This window comes from Anser brachyrhynchus (assembly GCF_964034855.1).
Source record: "Anser brachyrhynchus genome assembly, chromosome: 8".
NCBI lineage: Eukaryota > Metazoa > Chordata > Aves > Anseriformes > Anatidae > Anser > Anser brachyrhynchus.
Window position 1 is genome coordinate 7,370,471 of NC_137702.1, and position 21,177 is coordinate 7,391,647.

The 21,177-nt window shown below is 41.3% G+C and overlaps 1 protein-coding gene across 10 annotated transcripts in view; it reads right to left on the minus strand.

Moving 5' to 3' along the window:
- The window catches only part of ELAVL4 (ELAV like RNA binding protein 4), a 79,612-nt gene that overhangs the window by 13,620 nt on the left and 44,815 nt on the right, over positions 1-21,177 (minus strand). For all 10 annotated transcript variants that reach the window (XM_080603555.1, XM_080603553.1, XM_080603551.1 and 7 more), the window contains exon 3: positions 6,300-6,403. In XM_080603555.1, coding sequence (XP_080459681.1) covers positions 6,300-6,403 — 104 coding nt within the window. The remainder of the gene's footprint in view (positions 1-6,299; positions 6,404-21,177) is intronic.

Below are 21,177 nucleotides of genomic sequence, written 5' to 3' on the forward strand. Positions count from 1 at the left end.
TGCTTTGTCTGCGTGATAAGCTCTCAGATGTAGGATTGCTTGCGTGATTTTGGGTGAGTCACTTCACTGTTTTTTCTGTCCGTGGTCCAAACACGCAAAATGGGGACACAACTGACCTGCGCCAGCTGCCTCTTACTTATTCACTGGTACACACTGCAAGTGCTTTAGCACAGCTGGGCAAAGAGCTTCACATGTGTAAGCAAGCACCATCTCACTTTTCCCCACATACAAGAAGATCAGTAAAAATGCACTACAGCCAGAAGAGGCAGTTTCCTCAGAGCCTCTTCCAGACCCTCATCTATGCCCTAATTCTATGTAAGAATTCAGAAACCCTACCTTAAAAAGCCACATACTCCGTCAAAACAAACGTACACAAAACACTGTGGTCCACATGATGAAAACCAAGATCTACAATGCCTTCACATCCCCAAGGGCACTACGTTCTTCTCCTCCCAGCCCAGGGCTGGGGACAGTAGGGGAGTAACAATGCGCTTTAAAGCAGCATTGAATCTCTCCATGGTACTGGGACTAATTATGATTGCAGGTAAGATACAACAGTCTGTCCCATTGTTTTAGGGGAGACATCCATAGATAACCTAGAAGCCCCCTGGCTGTAGCAAGAGCCGGGCTAAGAAATAGTTGCTCTGGCTCTGTAGAATGAGAAGGAAGCTCATTGGCAAGCGTGAAGCAGTTAAAAAAGACATTTCGATTAAGAGCAGATGCACAAAACTAACAGGTAAAGACTCTCTGGTGCCTGCTGAAAGCAGCAGAACCAAATTTGAACCTTCAAATGCTCTACTGAAAGGTCCTGTGAGCCACATCATCACTACAGGCAAAGGGATTTGTTAACCAGCACCGAAGTCCAAGCAGGTATGCAGACAGAGGCTCTTGAAGAGCACTGAAGAGCAAAAAGTCAGTTAACTTAAGGGTTTCCAGATCTGTGGCATCTTTAAAGCCTCCTCTCCAAGGCTTTACCTCAGGGTGCCACAGTCGCAGCAGACACCCATTTATGAGGGATCCTGAGCTACCATGCGATAGAACAAGCCATTACCTTGATGACAGGAGCTTCTGAACAACCACATCCCAAACCTGCAGCTCAAACATACCTGCAATGTGAGTTTTCACAGGAGGAAGGAGTGAAGCAGGAGCTGCCCCCTGGAACTGCAGATGTGGGTAACTCCACAACACAGACCAACCCCACTGGTCCCTACACTCAGCTCCTCCTGACAACCCCCCCCGCCCCCATCACAAAGTACCCGTGCCTGCTCTGTGCCTCCTCTGCCTTTTGTTCGCCCCATCTCCCTGTGTCAGAGCATCCCCAGACCTCTCCACCCAGCCCAGCACAAAACCCTGTTTCCCTGTTGGGAGAAGCCGCTGCAGGCAGGCTTGGGAGAACACGGGTGAAAAACTCAGCAAATTAGGTCTTGGGCAGAACATCACACTGAGGCTGTACAACACTCCAACTCTGCTGCTGTCAATACCAGCATGCCACCCTTTTCTGGCTAGAATCTGGATTGTTGGGCTTGTGTTTTTCCCCAGCAAGTCCTGAGCTCTTTGAGACTGAGTGCAGCTCCTCTTCTCAGAGTGTGCTGCTGCAGCCTTCCTCCTCTTCTCCCTCCTCCCGCTTTGTGCTTCAGCATCCTCATCTCATTGCGACTCAGAGGCGAGCTTTTGAGAAATGGCTTTGTAGGACAGAGGAAGTCTGCAGCGGCTGTTACTTGGCTATCCTATAGTGACAGGATGGGCTGTAGCTTCACAGACAAATCACAAAAGCTGGCGTGGACAGATTTAGAGCCTGAATTTTGTAGAAATACTTGGCCTTTAGAAAAATACCAGAGCAACCACAATAGCAAGAGAAAGTAGTAACGCTGCTACTTCATCTCCAGAAAATAAAGGAGTGTTTTCTCCCAAAGAACCATTCACTGTATTTTAAACTAGTGCCATCCAGTCCTATTGATCAGAAAAGGTAAGAATAGAGTACAGGTAAACATTTGAAGTAACAATTGAAAAATAGTAGTAGTTATATTCCACAGCAGTTATTCATTTAACTGAAAATTAGAAATAACCCAAGATGCAGAAGCAGCCTCTGACCATAGAGGAATGATCCTATTTGTTTGTTACTAAATCCGTCAAACCTGTGAGATGCTAGAAACTAGAAGGAATCAAGGGCTCACAGAACCCAGATTCCTTCTCCCCTCACTTAGAGACTTTTCTGCTCTAGTGGCTGTCACAGCATGCTACCTGCTCCTGCAAGAGAAGAAAGGAACCAACCTACTTCTCAGGCAACAGAAAAAAAGGACAGGGGAACACAAGACCACACTTCAGGTGGTCATTTGATTTCAAACTTGCTTTTAAAATTCTGTTATCTCCTTGTTCCAGTGTCCCCCAATGTGAAGCCAGGTCACCCGAATCAACATGGAAATTGCAGAACACTTCCCTTCCATCTTTTCAGATGCTGGGCATTTTTTTCAGGGCAGAGCAGAAGAGTTTAAGCAGTCTGTGCCCCATGCATCACACATCTTGTTTTCTTTCAGATACTTGATGCAACTGAATTACTAGGCAATCTTCAACAGCAGCAGTGACCTTTCATATGCTTTTATGGATAGGCAAATTTAATTTCTAAAAATAGATTCAATTTCTGGAATATATATTTATTTCAACACATGCTGTATCATCTCTCATTCTAGACTATTTTGTGGAATTATGTCAAGCTTTAGCTGTAAAAATAAAGTGAAGCCCTTTCTGCCTCACAAGATGAGGATGCCACAAAATGGCATAAATAAAATATGCACTATGATCAGCTGAGGAGGAACATAACATGTATAACCTATTACCACCAAACACATAACACTTCCTTCAGTGCTTTCCCCAAACAGATATTCTGTAGTCACCTCTCGACTTTGACTTGAAAGGGCATCATTGACTTAAATAAAATGCACATAAATATTTTAGCTGCTTCAGTGGAAAGGGATTATTCATTGTAACAATGAAATAACAAAAAGAACATTTCTTCAGTTATTTTAGTCTGCACATTTGAGAGCAGACTGTGCCTAGCTGTTTTGCTGATCCTGCTATAAACCAGTTCCTCTGGTGCCTGCATGGCTGCTTCGCAAGGCATCGGGAGCGGGAGGGAACATTCGGCTGCCACGAGATGTTACAGAAGCGAAAAGGACAGGATTTGGGGACACATGCAGAACCCGGAGCTATTTAAAATCTTTTTTTTTTCCCCATAGACACGAATTAAACGTTATGGGTCAAAAAAATCAAGTGCAGATATGAGCCCCTGGAGCCAGCTCATGTCCAGCCGAGGAGCAGGGGCCCACGACAGCTGGAGCAAGGAGATGGGAGGGAGCCAGCTAGCAGGACCAAGGTGACCTTGGGGTGTGGAAGCAATCTGTGCCTGTAAAAGGCCTCAAAACTTTTTTGTGAGCTTTCTATCCCAACAGCTCCCAAACAAAACACAGCCAAGGAAATGCTACTGCAGGGCTGTGGCTACCCAGCACCCGCAGACAGGCAGAGGCCAAAAGGTTCAATCTATCCATCAACATGGCATTAGATTCATTCTGCGCACAAAACCAAGCCATGCTCATAAAGAAAAGAGCATAAAGTAATGCTCGGTACTTTTCCAGTTCAGTGTTATTTTAGCATTTAATTAAATAATTTTTTTAGCCTACAAAACTATATGCCACCAAATCCCTTTCTATACATTCTTTGTGAAGCTTTTTTAATGCAATGGAAGTGCATTTTTAATAACTGTAAAGGGCATCTAGCTAGACTAAAGTAATCAGCTCTAATAATTAAATATAGTAATTCCAGGAATTAGGATGCTTCAGAACGGGGTAATGAATCACAGCGAGCTGCTGGTAAGGGCTGCGTGGGGGCACCAGACAAGCTCAGGGAAGGCGGCGGCGCCGAGCACGGCTCTGCAGCAGTTTGGGAACCAGGGATGTCTCCTCCGGCAACACGGACGCTGCTGGGAATGGTGAAAACATGATTCACTGCTTGGTTTGTGTGAACACGGGGAAAGCCTCCTTCCCTACCACATAGTACCAGGGAAGCAGACCCAATTTCGGAAGGTTCCCCCCCCCCTTTTTTTTTTTTTTTTAAAGAAGACCAATGATAAAATTTATAAACCAAAAACCCAACTGGGTAAAGGTGAGAGAGTTGCATACAATTCTGGAATTAAAAATTGAGTTAGAAATTGCTGGTTTGATCTTGCTGTGTTCAAAGCTTGGCTATTTGAAGAGAAGGCTCCTTTTAGGCGTGGTTTTAGGTGACTCTCAATACTTACTTGAAAACACTTAAAGTCTACACAGTTCTTCCCAATCACTGAGGAAATTATGCAGCTCCTGTGCATGTAGGTTAGGTTAATCTCTTCACTTATTATTAAATTTTAGCAGCTTTCAAGAGCCCAACAAAATGTCATATGTTCTATAAAAGTCTAGTAGCTATTAACAATCATGAAATACACCCTAACCTAATAAACTAGGAGTATTCATAACATTTGAAGTGAATAAAAAATTTCTGCATGAAATGCTTTGCATGGTAAGTTCCTGCATAAAACAAAAATCTCACTACAAAAGGTAAAAAAGGGAAGGCATAATAATTTTTCTTTCTACACTGAATTAAATGGCAATGTAAAATAATGGGGGGAGGTTTTGGAGGATTTTTGATTTTTTTTTTTAAAGCTTACGTAGTTCCTGTAATCCCAGTGTCACAAAACAATAACGTTGTTGTGACTCAAAAAAAACCAAGAAAACAGGTGTGGAACAACACAGGTACTTATTCAGGACAACAGCTGTACTATACTTTTGCTAATGCTGAATATTACTCACAGTACAGATCAGTTTTTAATGCAACACCTGAAGTTAAAGTTCTACAGAATTTTTAAAAAAGAATTTAAGAGAGAGGCAAGTAATTTCCAAATACTGTATTTTTTTCCTGACAAAATAAAAATACTTTGGAGAGCAACTTAATGCTCAACTTTTAACTGTAAGCAGAAACTGCGGAGCCCAAGCGGTGTATTTCCAGCTGCAGCGACAGATAAGACAATAGATTCTGCTGCTTTTGCCATACATGTTCCTATGAATTTCTGTTTACCCATACAAAATCATACTGTGAGGATTTTGATGCATGGCCCAAATACGTATCTGTGGGATGGACCCGTTTGGCATAAGGAACGCTTGGAAGGAGCAGTCTCCACATGGTCCTTGCAACTGCTCCACTCCTAACCCTCAGATCAGACCCTCAGCTCCCTGCCTCGTCAGGCCAGGAAAAACTTGCTTGAAATGATCCTTAGAGATGCGAAATAATTCAACAAATACTTTTACCTTAAGGCAAAAAAAACGCCACAGTCTTTAATAATAAAAAGGTAAGTACAACTAAGAGTACTGATGACACAGTATCTTCGACAAGACACAAGTGTCAAGTTTTATACAGATGCTTTCAAAAGCAAAAATTCTATTTTTATATTCTGTAACATTTTTTGCTTTGAAATACAAAAAGCACAGAAAATTAAGAAAAATAGTACAAATCAAAGGCCAGCAATCTTAAATAATTGAAGCCATTTCAGATAAATTGAGTCAGATTTGCTGTTTGTTCCCCTTTAGTTTTTCTATTTACATTCCTTAAGCTGTACTATTTTTTAGAATTCAGAATGTAGAAACCTTCTATAAGCTTTTTTAAAAAAGCTTCATCAGCCATGCAGCAACAAACGTGACTGTAGGAATTTGCTTCTCTTGTGAGACCACTAAAAAAGGTCGTTGAATAACTAATGGTCTATTACAACAATGAAATGAGAGACTTCAGTGGGATCTCTAATCCCTCCAGTTTTAAAAAGAATAAATCAAACTAAGGATGGGGAAATTGAGTGTTTTTTTAAATATTTTAACTTGCGAAGTGTACTTTCAATACCTGATCCTGATAATGACATGAGTATCACTGAAGAATGATTCCTCATCAAGGTACTTCCCATTAAAACAAAGAAAACATGTAATTTATTTATGAATATACGGTCCTGTATTTTACATCTGTTTATGAATAACTATCATTGGCTTTTTTATTCTACATTTAAGTCCTACTGCAACATTTTAAGGAGCTTCCTGTTACCCCCTTAACAATAGTTTTAATTTTAGAGAAGGAGAGATTTTGTCTCCTGCATGTCCTTCCGCTGTTTCAAGGAGATTGTAGCTGAATGCCCTTTGCAATAGCAGATTGAAGTAGTGATGAAACTGCCAGAAACTGTTTCAACTACTTTTTCCTCTTCCAAATTGAGCAAAAGGCTTTCTGTATTGTCTTACCTTTATGGTTTTGGTCTGGAGTCTGAGTCCATTTAAAGTGTTAATGGCTTTCTCTGCATCCTTTGGATCAATGTAGTTAACAAATCCATATCCTAAACTCTGCCCTGTTGAAACAAAAAAACAAAGAAAAAAGGACTCAGTATTTTTTGTAAACACTTCCAAGAACAGGATCAACACTTTTTTACTGTTCCTTTCATCACTGCTTTCCCCTATGGTCTTTATGCCATTCTTCACCATTTCATTATCTTAATTTTTACATTGGCTCCCCACTATTAGAACTGTTTTTCTGAAGATCCTACTTTAAAAACAAAATGAAGCAAGCCTCCATGCTTCTCCAAGACTTTACTGAAAAGCGTACAAGGCTTGACATCAGCAGAATTACATAATAGTTTTGTGCCGAGTTCCCAATAAATATAACTGGTTGACTCGCCAGAACAGGAAGGAGGTCACCACTTAGAAATAAACACAGTCTTGCCACTGTTTATAAACAAATCCATAGGTGTTTAAAATGCAAAAAGTTAGGGAACAATGTTTGAACATGAACCTTAAAAGTAGCTGACTGAGAAAAACAGCCACCTTTCCATCTCGTTTTATTGCTCGGTGAGCAGCCAGGAAATAGGAGGAGAAAGGACAGCTCAAATTGCACTAGGATAGGAGATTGCATTAAAGCTTTCCTCAGTGTATTACAGATGACGGCAAAAGCAAAACAGCACAACTACTGCTGTGCACGGGATGGCAGGAGCCCACTTCAGCAGCCAAAACCATTTCAACAGCTTCTGGTTTATGAAGAAGATCTGTGTTTGCAGTAGAAAGAAGAGACCTGGTTAATAACTAGTAATAACGCGGCACTAGCAGCACCACAGCACTTCATTCACACAGAGCAGGGACAAAGCTGCACGTTTGCAAATGCACCAAGAAAGCCTGTACTGAAAAGGCAGCTTTTCCCAAATCATAAGTACCAATTTTGCAGCACTGGTTCTATGAATGCTATGTGAGAGACCACAGCTTCCCCCCTCCCTCCCCTTGCACCTCCTCCTGAATTGATTTTGCACATTTGGAAAGAAACAGAATCCCTATGTTCCCCCCCTCCCCTTTAGGGCACACATACACAGAAGAAGTGCATAAACAGATATCTCACTCCAAAAGGAAGCGGGCAGGCAGTGTCTCCTGCACATCGGCTACGCTGCTGCTCGTGCCCCTCCAGGCACGGATGTGCAGGGGATGCGAGTGATCCTACAAGCAGGCAGCGACCAGAAAATGTGAAAAATCCCTCCCGAGGAGGATGGCAGCACTTGTGAACATGGCCTGCCAGGAGATTTCTATCCGTGGCAGCAATGAACAACGACCCAGCTCCTTCTCACCAGGAGAAAGCCGAGGCTGTGAAAGCAGCTGCACATGAAGTGCCTTGATGTACCCCGTAGGCACGGATCCTGCCTCCCTCCCCAGCACAAAGCTTTGTTTCTTTGTCTCCTGGACTACAAAAAAGCATCTGTCTTTCTCAGACACCACCAAAAATACAGTGTTTGCAGTAACACAAATACAGGGAGTGCTTCTGTCTTACAAAATCGGATCAAAGCACTAAAAGCTGCTAACTATGCTATGGAATACCTTAAAAATCCATGGAAACACGGCAGTTCATTCCTAAAATGCCCACATGCAGGCGTTTGGGTACGAAATGGCTGTTTTAAACTACAATATATCGAGGGAGCAATTCCATCCAATCAATTTAACTTCAGACCGAAGTATAAAAACATACCCAGTCCTCCTGGAGAGCTGAATTAACCCCAGCAAAGCTATTCTTACCCGAGTTACGCGACATTAACCGAGAAAGAACTAGAGTCTGACTGAGCAGAAATCGGGTAAAGATGCTTCTCCTGCTATGCCTTCCCCCTCCTCCACCTAGGATACTTCATACAGCCCCACTCCTGTGCATCTGAACTTAACCATATCCTTCACGTATTTTCTTCAGAACAGTCCTAGGGAGAAGGGAGCCATTCCATTCTCTAGGAGACTAACCCCGTTTGGTAGGAGACAAAGGGAGGCAGATGCAAGGATCAGGGCCTGGATACCCTGACCTCCTGCGTCCACTGTTCTCATCAGCTGCGTATTGACCTTCAGAGGTATGCAGCTAATACAAGTAGCAACGAGGCACTGGGACTTACGTCAACCTGTCTGAACACAGGCTTCAACATCCTGACACTGCTATTCCCGAGATGCAGGGACTGACCAACCTCTAAAATAGAAGGATTCTTAATTGCAGGAAAATAGAGGAAAAAAATTTACTCCTTCTCTTGGACTTCTCCAGTTACATTGTTCAGGTTATTCAGCTATCACCATCTCCAATTCTCCCTACCAAGGGCAAATTTTTCTCTCCAAGGTGGAGGATAAGGAGTACCAACACTAACAAAACTGTTTGCAAGCTAAGCTTTACAGGCATACATAAAGAAAACAATTTCATTGTCAAAGTTTTGCCTAGAGTAACAGGTACATAGAGATGACTTTATAGTATATACTCACAAACACTGAAATAATCTAACACTTGACAGAGCTGAAAGTTTGTAACCCAGAAGGTATCAGTTGTGATTTTGTATCAAATACATTAATTGCAATAACGGCTGTATTACATTCTCAAACAAAACCACGATGAGTCTATTCAGCAGTCTGAACACTGAACTTCTGTTAATTAAAAAAAGCTTACAATAAAAAAAATCCAAACCCAACACCCTTTGCAACCTACTGAAGTCTTGGTGCCATTGCTTCAATTAGCGAATTCCTGTTGCTGCGTGTTGCCATATGCTTCACTTTGTACTGGTGAAGCTGAAGGGAGAAAGATCTTTCTGTTAAGAGCGTGTCACTTCAGAAAGATCTTTTGCTTGGTTTACTTTGTGTTCTCAGGTACTTAATATGCAGTGCATCTCCCCTAAATGCCAATGTTTAATGAAGACAGGTGTTGTTTCCCCCCACCCCCAACCTCGAAAATTGAAAAGAAAATAAACCCAGAACAAAAATCATTTTGTGAAAAAGCTTTATGACTGCTGGCAGACATCGTAAAGTTATAGTGTGCTAAACATTTACAGCTAAGCAGCAACAAAAAAGATATATCCAGCTAAAAATATTATTTTCAAATTACTCTCAAGAGCAACACACCTTATGTCAGACAAAACAGACTCTAGATGTGAAAGAACTAAAAATTGTTACTGGGAGAAAGAAAAGGATTTGTTCCAAAATATGGTGAAGAAATGTGAACTTTCAGTGCATCCCCCTCACTCATGTACTCTTATTGCATGCACTAGAAAAGGGTAACATTTCTTTGGACGCAATCTGGCAACACGAAGCAAGCAGCTGGACCTCTCAGTGGGATGCCACACAGACACTGAAGTTCATTCCCATGCTACACTTCCCAGGAACAGCACCGTAAATAGTAAATATTTTCTTTTATTTGGAATCTAATAGGTCATCACACGCTGTGATTCAGTAGGGTAGGCAAGAGATATTTCTAGATTATCTTAAAACACCACCTTTTTGTAGCACTAATACCATTGCTCTTTCAGAATGTTCTGTGTAACTTGCAGAAAATTTGCAGGAGACCTACTATGATTTGGTAAAGAATATGTCTATAAGTTAGTGATAACAGGACAAAAATGAACAGGTTTTGACCTATTTAGAACAAACAGACAAAAACCCCAAACACACAAAGAAAAGTCCAAGCTTGTAATGTATGAATTTCGTATTTTAGAAGGCTCCATTTCACAGAGCTGAAAACCACAAGATTAAAGAGAACCAAGATAAGAAATGCAGAAAAACATATCACGTTTACAACATTTAACCACACACCCAAAAACATGCAACTATAAAATAGGCTGTGCCAGTTCAAGTCCTGTACCTGCCTTACTCTATAAGCCAGCCTGCTTGAGCCCTTTCCACATTTAAATTAAAAGAGACGAAGAGGAAACAGATGGCAATATAAACAGAAAAATCCTCCGAAAATGAAAGAAATGAACCCAGAGAAGTCTGACTAGCAAAGTTCAGAATATTCAGAATAGAATATTCAGAAGAGCAAAAGCCTTTTTTCTTCCTTTTTTTTAAAAAAGGCTACAGGGGAAAATATGCCTTCACACTCACTCACCAGTGGATAGTAAGACTAATACAGCAGAGAGCAGATGCGTAGTGTATACCTAAAGAAAATGCATGAAGTACTAACTAGTAACTCAGGTGGACATTAAGCAATAGCTGCTAGCATTGTACATTTTTAAATGAGATGATCTAGACTACTTGCACAGAATAACCCTCAAAAGTAAAGGGCAAACAGCTCCCTTGTGATTTTTAGTAATTCTTAAAGCACCGAGCAAATTCCAGGGGCTTGAAGGAAAGAATTTTTGCACTGAAATTCAAGAAGAGAGGACTAGATAACCCAAGTAATTACAGGTCTGTCAGCCTCATGCTGAGCAAGACAAAATTACAGAACATTCGATACTGGACTCTAATAATAAAGAATTAGAGACGGGTAATATAATCAATGTCAATCAAATTAGCTCTATGGAAAATAGATTCTGTCAAGCTAAACTGACATCCTTCTTGATGAGATTACAAGTTTGAAGTATAAATTTTAAGAATGTCGATGTAATAGCATTGATAGACTTGGTCTTCCATAAAGCACTTGATTTGGTGCTGCTTATTAATTGACTAAAAATTAACATGGTACACATTAAATGGATTAAAAAATCAGCTGACAAATCTCAGACTGGGAATTGTGAATAGGAAATCACCAGAAGATGCGAATATTGCAGACAGGAAATGAACTAAGAGGACAAAGCACAGGTACAAAACAACCTAAGCTCCTCAAACTGCTCCAAGAAACCACATCACTTTAGATGGCACACACCCAAAATCACATCCCTACAAACCAAGAACCTCAGCATATTTTCCAAACAGGGACTTATATTGCAAGTGAAGGACTCAAATATAGGGTGACAGATAATCAACCACATCAAGCTTATAATGCTGCCAAAAGGATTAAAAGTGATCCTTCATGGCTTAAAAAACATGCTTTTGAATGGAGGAAAAAACAACAAAAGTCACTGCATCTGAATTAGCTGCATACTTAGCTGCTGTACACCAGGCCTGGGCACGGAGCTTCGTGTTTCATGAACACCGATGCCTTGGAGATGGTGAAGAGAAGAGCCATGGGAATGACTAGGGAGTGAAACTCTCAACTGAAAGATGATGGGCATCAGTCTGCCTGATCAGAAAAGGTCAAGACGAACCTTAATAGCACTACAACAGTATTCAACTGAAGTACTTTTTTTTAAAAAATAATGTCTATACTACAGATTGCAAAGTCACATTAAAACTATGGTCCCCACTACAAAGAGTTACTCATGAGAATGGGCAGTAACAATAGTAACTCAAACTGTGGTCTTGTTGTCTTTTGCCCAAATGTAAAACCTAATTAAAGCTGCCTGTCTGACAGCCATAACACGACCGCCACCAAGTGCTGATGCTTTTCTTTGTGACATGATACCTTCCTCCAGAACTAGGCCAAGTCTGACAGCTCATCTCGTATTAGCCAGGCAGAAGCCGTCAGACTGCAATGGCCTTCAGTCACTCCGGGTTTGGGACCAAAGGATAAAACATTCACCACGAATTCTCCAAGGCTCCCAGCTCCAATTCTTGCCCATTTAAACCCCAACCAACATTTAGGGAAGAAACTGCTGCCAGCATGAACATGTCAATTGAAACAGTTGAGCTCAGCCTACATGCTACTTCATGCATGCACATCTGTGCGCTCTTGAACCTTCTCCCATGATTCTTATTAATTAGGGACGTTCCTAAAAATATTATCTACGGAAATATAGCAAGAGAAGCAATCAAGTGAGAGGGCACAATGGAAAGAATGACAGATTTTTCATCTTCTAAAGAAGAGTATAAGATGAGACTCAACGACATTCAAGGCAAGTCCCACTCCAGCTGGTAGCCGTTTCAAAGCACAACCTTGGAAGCCTCCAAACCATTTCAGAAGTGTTTTAAACACATTCCTGGAAGGACAAAGAATGACTGCAACTCATATGAAAAGCTCTATGAAGCAGGGGCTTTCGGAGAAGGTTACATAAATACCACTGAGAAGATGCATTTAAAATGTACAAAGAAGGTCAAGTGAATTGGCTCTTTTTTTTTTTTAAGTTTCTATGACAGTTACCAATAAATAAAGCTGTTTACCTAAAAAAGGAGGTAAACTAAGTAGAAAAAATTCAGACTAACAGAAAATGCAATCTAATCAAAAGACTGATGCTTTTCTCTAACAATACCACCAGACTTACTCATTCCCCATCACTTTATGAAGGAGAAAGACTTGCTGTCACCCCAGCAATGCACGCTGCAGTCACAGAAGCAAAACAGGGGGGGGAAGTAACTTCAGCACACAACCCTGCTCAGACCAAATGGTCAAACTAAGGCCACTGGCAGCTTGCTATAATCCACTTATGAAAGTAACTTGTCCTGTGCTCAGTGCAGATCTATCATAGCATCCACCTAGTCTACAGTTTTAGAACTAATACAGATGCTTTCTTTGTGCAGACTAGGATTTATTCAAGAAATGTTGTCTATGAAGAGTAAGAAAGCATCTCTGCCCCCGATCACAATACAACTATCACTTTTGTAAGAATTAAGGGAAAAAATATGAAGTCTTTCTTAAAGCACAAATGAGTTACTTCAAAAAAGATGCTCCTCTAGATTAGGAGGTTAGCTGCATTTAAATACAATTTAGCCTAGAACCTCATATGTGCCTTGATGCTACAGTGCACCTACAGTCAAGTAACCCTATTTATTCTTAGTTAAACAGTTATGAACAAAATTCAAGTAGCAGTAGAAGATCCTTCTTCTGAAGATAGAGAGGAAAGGCAGGTTCTATACTCACAGGGGAAAAACCCTTGCAATGGATAGCCCAAAATACGACATTTGGAGTTTTTGAAATTAATAAACAAGCAAAATTAAACCCAAACCCTCATGGAAAATCCCTGTCTGCTACAGAGGCTGAAGCCTAAACCTAGCTAAAACACCCGTGAACACATGTATGCTGCCCTGCTCAGAAAGAAGATCCCTCAGGAAACGATTCCCCTAAGACCTCAAAGCCCTGATCCCCAAATAGCAAAGGCAGGCCCTCCCTACAGATCTGTAGGGAGAAAATTTCTGTCACTGCCTTAGTCCTGGCAATGCCAAAGAGACCCAGATGAAAGCTCGTTTGTGCTGGTGACAAGTCTTCTTGGGGGGTGATGGGTTGAGTCAAGAGTCACACAAACACTCCTGGGAGCTCTGCGCACTGAGGGCTTCACAGGCCCAGCCCCAGAGGAAGGGGCTTCCTCTGCACCAGGCTTTCTCCAACCAGCACGCTGCTACACGACTGAAATCCCCCAAAGGAAGCCTTTGCAAACGGTGTGCTACATCCCACGTAAAACTCTCCCTCGGGGAGAAGATAAGAGTGAAAATGAACCAGACGTACAGACACCACTCACTCAATTTTAATATCTGAATGGGAAGTGCCAGATACCATGACAACAGGACTCGAAGAATAAAAGGGAAAGGAAAAAAGTGGTGCCCCAAATGTGAAAACAATCCTATAAATACACTAATTGTTCGACTGCTTTAACTACTACTGTACCTACCCAAGCCTTGTCTCCATTTGGAAGATAACTACTGAATGACCTCAAAAATGAAACAGAGCCCCCACAACCCAGAAAAAAAACAACTGCAAACTCCCCAAAACAGAAAACAAGGTCATTCAGCTAACACCCTGCCAAGTTAGAACACTTGATTTCACCAGGCAGTGCCAGAGAAGATGAAAACAGCATCAGTTTTGTCCTCTGTAGTTTTGACAAATCCCTAAATAACATCGTCTTGCATTAAATGTGTTGATTTTCAGACGTGCTCGAGCAGTAGTTCTTATGGAAGTTAAATACCAATTGACAATATAGTCAATTCCTCAAAGTTAGACATCAGAATTGTATATTGGTATCAAAATGGTTTTCATTTTGAGATATGAGGTACATTTTCATTCTGAGGTAGCCCTACATGCCCATCCAGAAAATACAAAATGGAGCATGCTTTGACAGGGCCTGCTACTGTCTAGGCACCACTAGTAGATCCTTTCAAAAACCCTGCTCCCACTGAAGTTTCAGGAGGGCTTTCACAAAAACACACAATTACTCTATTTTAAACTTGACTGCAACAGTGATATAAAACATGCCTACTCTTGCAAATAGTGCCCTCAAGTATTTTTAAAGGCTCCTATCCTTTCAGATATTCTGCATCTCATCTGAAAGACAACCTTGCTCTTACCTGCTCCTATGCAGATTTCTAACAAAGTCAGCTGTGTAATTACTGTACTTGAAGACTTGGACTAATCTGCATGCAAAGCTTAAGTGTCAGTTTGAGACAGATGCTGCTGACTTGACTGGAGTCCTCTGTGGTTCCCATTACAGTAGCATGGAAGCATTTTTATCTCTATAATGCACCTTTCCAACACAAACACCACTTTCAGGAAAATACTTTTATTCCTGTTTTGGAGAATAGAAACTGAAAGACATCAAGATCTTCACAGAGAACTTGGACCATGGATGGACTAGCATTTAGCAGAACAGGAAACTAAAGCTGTATTCCCCCCGCTTCCAAGACAGTAACCTTATTATTGGATCTCAGTGCTTTTGTGTGTTGTGCTGGCCTCGAGATATCTTGTAAACAACGCGCACATTTCATGCTGCAGAATATATTAGCCTCCTTTCTTTTTTTGTTTTCCTGCTTTTATCAAGTTTCTTTAAATGTAAAAACGGATTTTAAGCACGGGCGCATTCATAGTACTGCAAGCAGCTGATTAAGTGTGTTTTCAGAAGTCACTGCTCCTGACGCACAGGACAACCGGAGTTCGATTTCTGAACAAATATTTGGATTTTCTCCCCCCGAGTTGACATCTACTGCTTCCCTTTTTTCCATCTTCTCCTCCGCCTTCCTTTAAGGAGCACACAGCCTCTGAATTAGCAGCTGTTCTGAGAAGAGCAAGGCTGCACTCCTCCCCGCTTTGTCCCCGAACAGAACAGGGACTGTACTATACAAATCCACTGTTCTGGAGACAGGCATGAATGGACAAGCAGCAGCCATGACTTATCTATCCCAAACAGTACATTCAATGCTGAAGAAGGGACGAATTGAACACAAGAATACAGAAACGTACAGGCTAAATTATAACAATATTCAGTAAGAAGAGAAAACAGACAAGAAAAAAGTGAAAAACAAAGTTCAGTACAAAAAAGGGGGAGCACCAGTGTGGAAAAAAGTTTACAACAGCAATTCAAGGAGTCGTTGAATTAGATGATACGTGTCATTTGTGGCAGGAAGCCTTCCACATCCAAAATAGGCTGTTGTGACATCATGGAGAGAGCCTATGACACTGCCGGACCAGCGGCACACTAAAAGAAGTAGATGTAGCTACACTCAACTGCAATCACAAGTGTATTGGAGGTGAGAGACAAAGCAACAAACTGAAGACAAGAGTCAGTGACCAGTAGGTATTTAGATCAAGAATGACTTAAGGCTGGAGAACAACTTAAGATGCAAGATTAGAGGTGTCCAACATTAAAACAAGTAAATGCTATCCCTTGGTTCAACAGTGACTAAAAAAATGCAAAAGCCTACAGATGTTTCAAGTGTGTAAAGGTTATGTCTGGAAAGGAAATATTAGAAGCGTGTTACTTAATTTCTCTTACACACAACACTAAGGAAGTATAAGTTTTATGGTCCAAAACCTAAGATAAAGTGTACTCCAGTAGGAGGAACCAGCCATAGAATGGTACATGCTTCATAACAGCAAATGCATCTTCCCCTCCCGCATTCCATTCCAGAAGCCGTTATCTCTGAATTTTAGAACATAGTGGATGGCAACTCAAAAACTTCCTACTGAGCAAGGTGGCAGGAACTGGAAGCAGAACTGACTGACTTTTCATTGGTCTGGTCTCAAGCAAAGGTACACTGTCTCCAGAGTATCAAGATCCTACCACATCGTGCATGTGCACAAAATGGTGATGTCTGGCATTCAGAGGCCAAGTCTAGGTGAAAACCTGCTGCAGTAAAAGGCAACGGCAGCGAGTGGTGGGATGGTGGGGAGAGGAAAGACAGTAGAGAATCACGACACAGACCAGTCACTGAACAAGTTTCCAACTTTTGTGACTATCAGAACAGCACGAAGTACATCCTGCCTAAACAAGGCAGAACTCAGTTTACAGGAGAGATTTTTGTTCGAAGGCAAGAACATGCTCTCCCATAGCCATAGAGGAACTATGTAACCAGAGGAATCAGGAAAGACAGCTGAAATATAAGAATGCAGTGAATCTTCCAGCTTGGGAGCATTTTGAGTGGAAATAACAGCCCTAACACCTTCAGTCTAAAGGAAGTGACAGAGGCACATAAAACTGAAGGGAAAAGAATGTTTTGCCAAACAGGAATATTATGTAGGACATAAAATGCAGCAGCAATACATGAAACCTGGTTGACTGCAAGTTCCAAACGCCTTGATAATTTTGTCATTAAGTGATTTAATTCACCAACGTTTAGGGTTTTGTACCTAAACAGACTGTCAAACAACAAAAAACAAAAGCCACCACAACACTAAGAAATCTCACAGTAATTCGGAACAATGACTCAGAATACCTATTCTGTCTCAAACAGCCCACTAATTAAACTCTTTAAGCTCTACTAACCAGTTTTTCCAATGCACAGAGGAAAGTCATTTATTACAGACCGGAATACAAAATTTAATATTAACAACACAACCTGTGTCTGCAGCATTTTTAATCTGATCAGCGAAAACAAATAAAAGCTGCAACCTGACATCTAAAAAGGTTAATCTATAATAGTTAGATTTACGTAGATTACTTCACATAGCATCTGGAAAGATGCTGAGAAAAGTAAAGCTACTTCATCATGTTCCAAAATGCACTATCTATAAAATTTTGCTATCCATAAGTACTTGGACTGTAGCAAGCCTACTTAAATTTGCTTCAGCTTTAAAACAGAACTTTCAAGAACTTTAAAACGGAAGGATTTTTTTTTTTTAGGTGTTTCAAGTGTTTATAGTATTCTATATAGATACTTGCAGGTAATGGAAGTAATGAAAAGCAAACTGCTTAAAGCAGAAAACGTTATGACTTCGTTGTGTGCATATACCTACTCTACTAGTTCTATCTGTTAAATTTATTGATAATTTCATTGAAAAGGCAGCCAGTTCCCATTAATTGCCTTTTTGGTCTAAAATGCAGGTTTCAACATACTGTTCTCAAGAATAATAGAATTATATTAGAATAAACACATTCATCACTTAATTTTCCCCAGACTGAAAAGCAAACCTTTTCCTTTAGAGGTGGCATGCTGTCTGTATCAGTCAATATCTTCTTCTATGCAATATCTGTATACATGGCACTAGACATACCAGGTGTGGATATCAGAACAGACTACAAGCTGTTCTTGCTGGCTGACCACCACAGAATATGGTACAGATTTCAATACGTAACTTTGTTAAGGAGACATTACTTTTAACAATGTTAAGCATGTAGGTGGGTAAGCATGAGGGATACAAGCATTTTTTTCCTTCCTTTTGTTTTCAGTTTTGCAAAGTACTTCACCTGGAGCAAGTATGTACGATAATCCTACAGATAACATCCAGATAACAAGTCAGCTATTCCAATGTAGAAAATCACCAGGGCAAATGCTCTATCCATCTACCTCCCAAGCTGTTCACATTAGGGGCTGGGGTTGTTTGATTTAAGACAAACTTCCAGAGCAGAAAAAAATGAAGTAGAGAAATAGGGAAGAGAGATGCATGGGTAAATAGGAATGACACAGATACAGTATGTAGGAGAACAGAGGAATCTAAAAAAGGAACTGCTGGAGAATACTTCCTTGTTATATGTCCTGTCTTACCCTGCCCTACCTACCATCCTCCTAACAGGGAAATTAAAACCACCCCCTACATCTAACCAACAGCACCCTAAGGAAGAGGAAGGCAGCCTCATTTTGTGGTTCCTAGGATGCCATAGCAAGAAGCCTGCTGATAGCTAATTTCAGGTGCTTTAAAGTGTGTACAAGCACGGACTATCTGTACAGGACAGCAGGGACACTACACCTTCTACTGCAGAAACAGCAGCCCCTCCAGAACAGCAACAATTAATCATACTGGGGATGCTGCCATTTGTTTGCTTGCAGGTGAGCATGATGCAGCTTTTCATCCATCTGCTTTTGCAACACCCCTTAAAAACCATCTAATTGAATAAATTTTCTGGGCTCTTGTGAATAAAAATAATGAGAGTTCAGGTTTTTTCTTCAAGCTGATATATTCCACTGATTAAACAGATGCTGTGAGAGCCATAAGAACTGCAGTACTGGGTCAGAGCAGAGGTCTGCCTACTCCAATATCCTGCCTTCAGCAGCACCTGCAGATCAGTAACTTGTGCTGAAATTCCTAGGGGGGAACATAAGCAGAAACACCTGCAAAGTCAGTGACAAATCCTGCTCAAGGTGAACAGGTCCAACAAACCAAAGTAGTGAGTCAGCCAAAACAGAGCTGGTAAGCAGAGGCAAAGGAATAGCATCATGTCACAGAAGTCAGTCAGTCTTCTGCTTTCTCTACATTTTTTCTTCTTAAACTCAAAGTCTCACAGTGAAAAGAAGAGCCCCAGACCATGGAACCACAGAAACATGAAACACTGCATCTGGGCAAAACCTGAAATAGCAGGCAGATATACGGAAGGGCCTGAACAAGACTTGGGCTTTACCATCTGCAGAAGTCAGAGGCTGCAATACCCTTATCAAGGACTGCTCCAGGAGAGAACAGGACATGAATCAGGAGTCTAGCGAAACCCAAAGATATGCTTGGCTTTTGTCAGCTGACAAGCATCAGAGCAACTTCCAATAGACAATGGATTACTTAGAGAGTTATTGACGCTGACTACAATCACAAGACTGATGTTGAGCTGCACACAAGTTGCTGGACACCCGATTCAGCTAGCAAGAGAAACCATCCTTTAAGAATGAGAAAAGATGGTTTTGCACCATTAAGGATGCACAGGTGTAGAAAACAGCAGTAAATCCTCCTCTCCAATGTATTATTGCAGATAATGACATAACTTGATTAGAAATTAACCCCTCTTAGCTGTAAGTCAAATTAAGATGATATCCTAAGTTTCAAAGCACTGAGTTTGAACCTCTGAAGTTTTCTGCAAGCAAAAGAGAAGGAAAGGATGTAAGGCCTGGCAAGGCCTCCATTGAGCAGATATCCCAAAAGGAATGCTACCTTCCGCAGAGGGTCCCTCACTTGAGAAGCATGTGGTAAACAGGTTAGCTTGATCACATAAACAGGTCCTCACTCAAGTCAGACACAGGGTACTCCAAAAGCAGAGAAGATCTGAGTGGATGAAGTCTGAAGAGGCAGTTTGCTTCATCTTTCACTTTTTACATGTAAACTGGGCTAGCAGAAGATACAAAGAAGACGATGAGAATGCTGAAGATGTAGACTCCCATGGGCAGAAGATCCCAATCTGGATTGGAAGGTCTCAGGGTGACTATTTCCAGAAGCTAAGGTGAAGGAGATCTTGCAGAGCTCTTCTGGCTGTGGGAAAAAAGCACCTGCACTCTAGGAAGTCAAATCATGATGATCAAATGATGAATCAGCTCTGCAACAGAAGGGGGCAAGTACTTCCTGCTCACCAAGTCTGAGAAAAAGCTACTGCAGGCAGGTCAAATAATCCTGGTCACAAATGTATAAAACACCATCTTATAGCCAAGAAGAGACTCCTACCAGTGTTAGTAAAAAGCAGTCTTGGGAAAAGAGAGAGCAGGAGCTAAGCCAATTTCAAAGCCATTTAGAGTGGTTTTGCACAGGTCACTTTTGTTCTTGGACTAGTTGTCTAGCAAGAAAACTGGGGAGATGGGCAGGGGTAACAGCTGCAGCACAGTACTGTTGAAGGGCAGAAGGTCTTGAGCAGAAGGGAACAGATGAAATGCTGGTAAAGTCAACCTTAGTGCCCTGAAAGTTGAGTTATCTCCTCATGTGCTGTCTACTGCTGACACAAAAGGCCCTGCCTCTGCATTGTTAGTAGAAACTGCTGCCAATCTCCCAGTGCTTTCCTGGAACTTTCCTTTCCTCCCCTTTGTCTGTCCTCCTTGGGCTAAAACGAAAGAAAAGAAAAAGGGTTAGGGACAAGAAAAGCTGGGCTCGGTGCTTCTAGATAGAAGGGCACAATGGGTTAGAAAAGGGGCAAAACACTGGGGGCAAGGATGGACTGTCAACAAACACAGGGCTCCACCAACGGATCTATTTCAGCTGGCTCTTTCATGGTAGATGGACTACCTTCACACAGACACACAGGGCTGAAAACATCTCAGACTATAGTGTCATCAGATGTACTGAAAAGCCTCATAAGTAGCCATCTATCTGGAGGTCAGTTTCAGACTTGCAGGTGTGCTTGTGCTGTTGAAAAAAACATACCTATAAACCTTCCTCATTAAACTTGATGGGAAGGTAATGTTACTTACTCAAAACAAGTAGTTAAACTGAAGGATAAACTAAATATGCATTAAAAGCATTTACTGCTCTCCAGAACAGGTCTCAGGATTGAAACTGCTAAAAAGTTAATTAGAAAGATTTTTCTCAGCACAAGGGTCATGCCTTCTTGCTTTCTGCCTGTTTGCCCCAAAACTCATTTCAATTGCTTTTTTCCAAATAATCAAGAAATCCGAATTCTTTTGTTCGCCTATGCAGAAAATGCACTAGACAACTGCAGAGAGGCGATAAAGAAAATGACGGATGCAAATTCGATCGTTTTCCTCTGTGTTTAGAAGA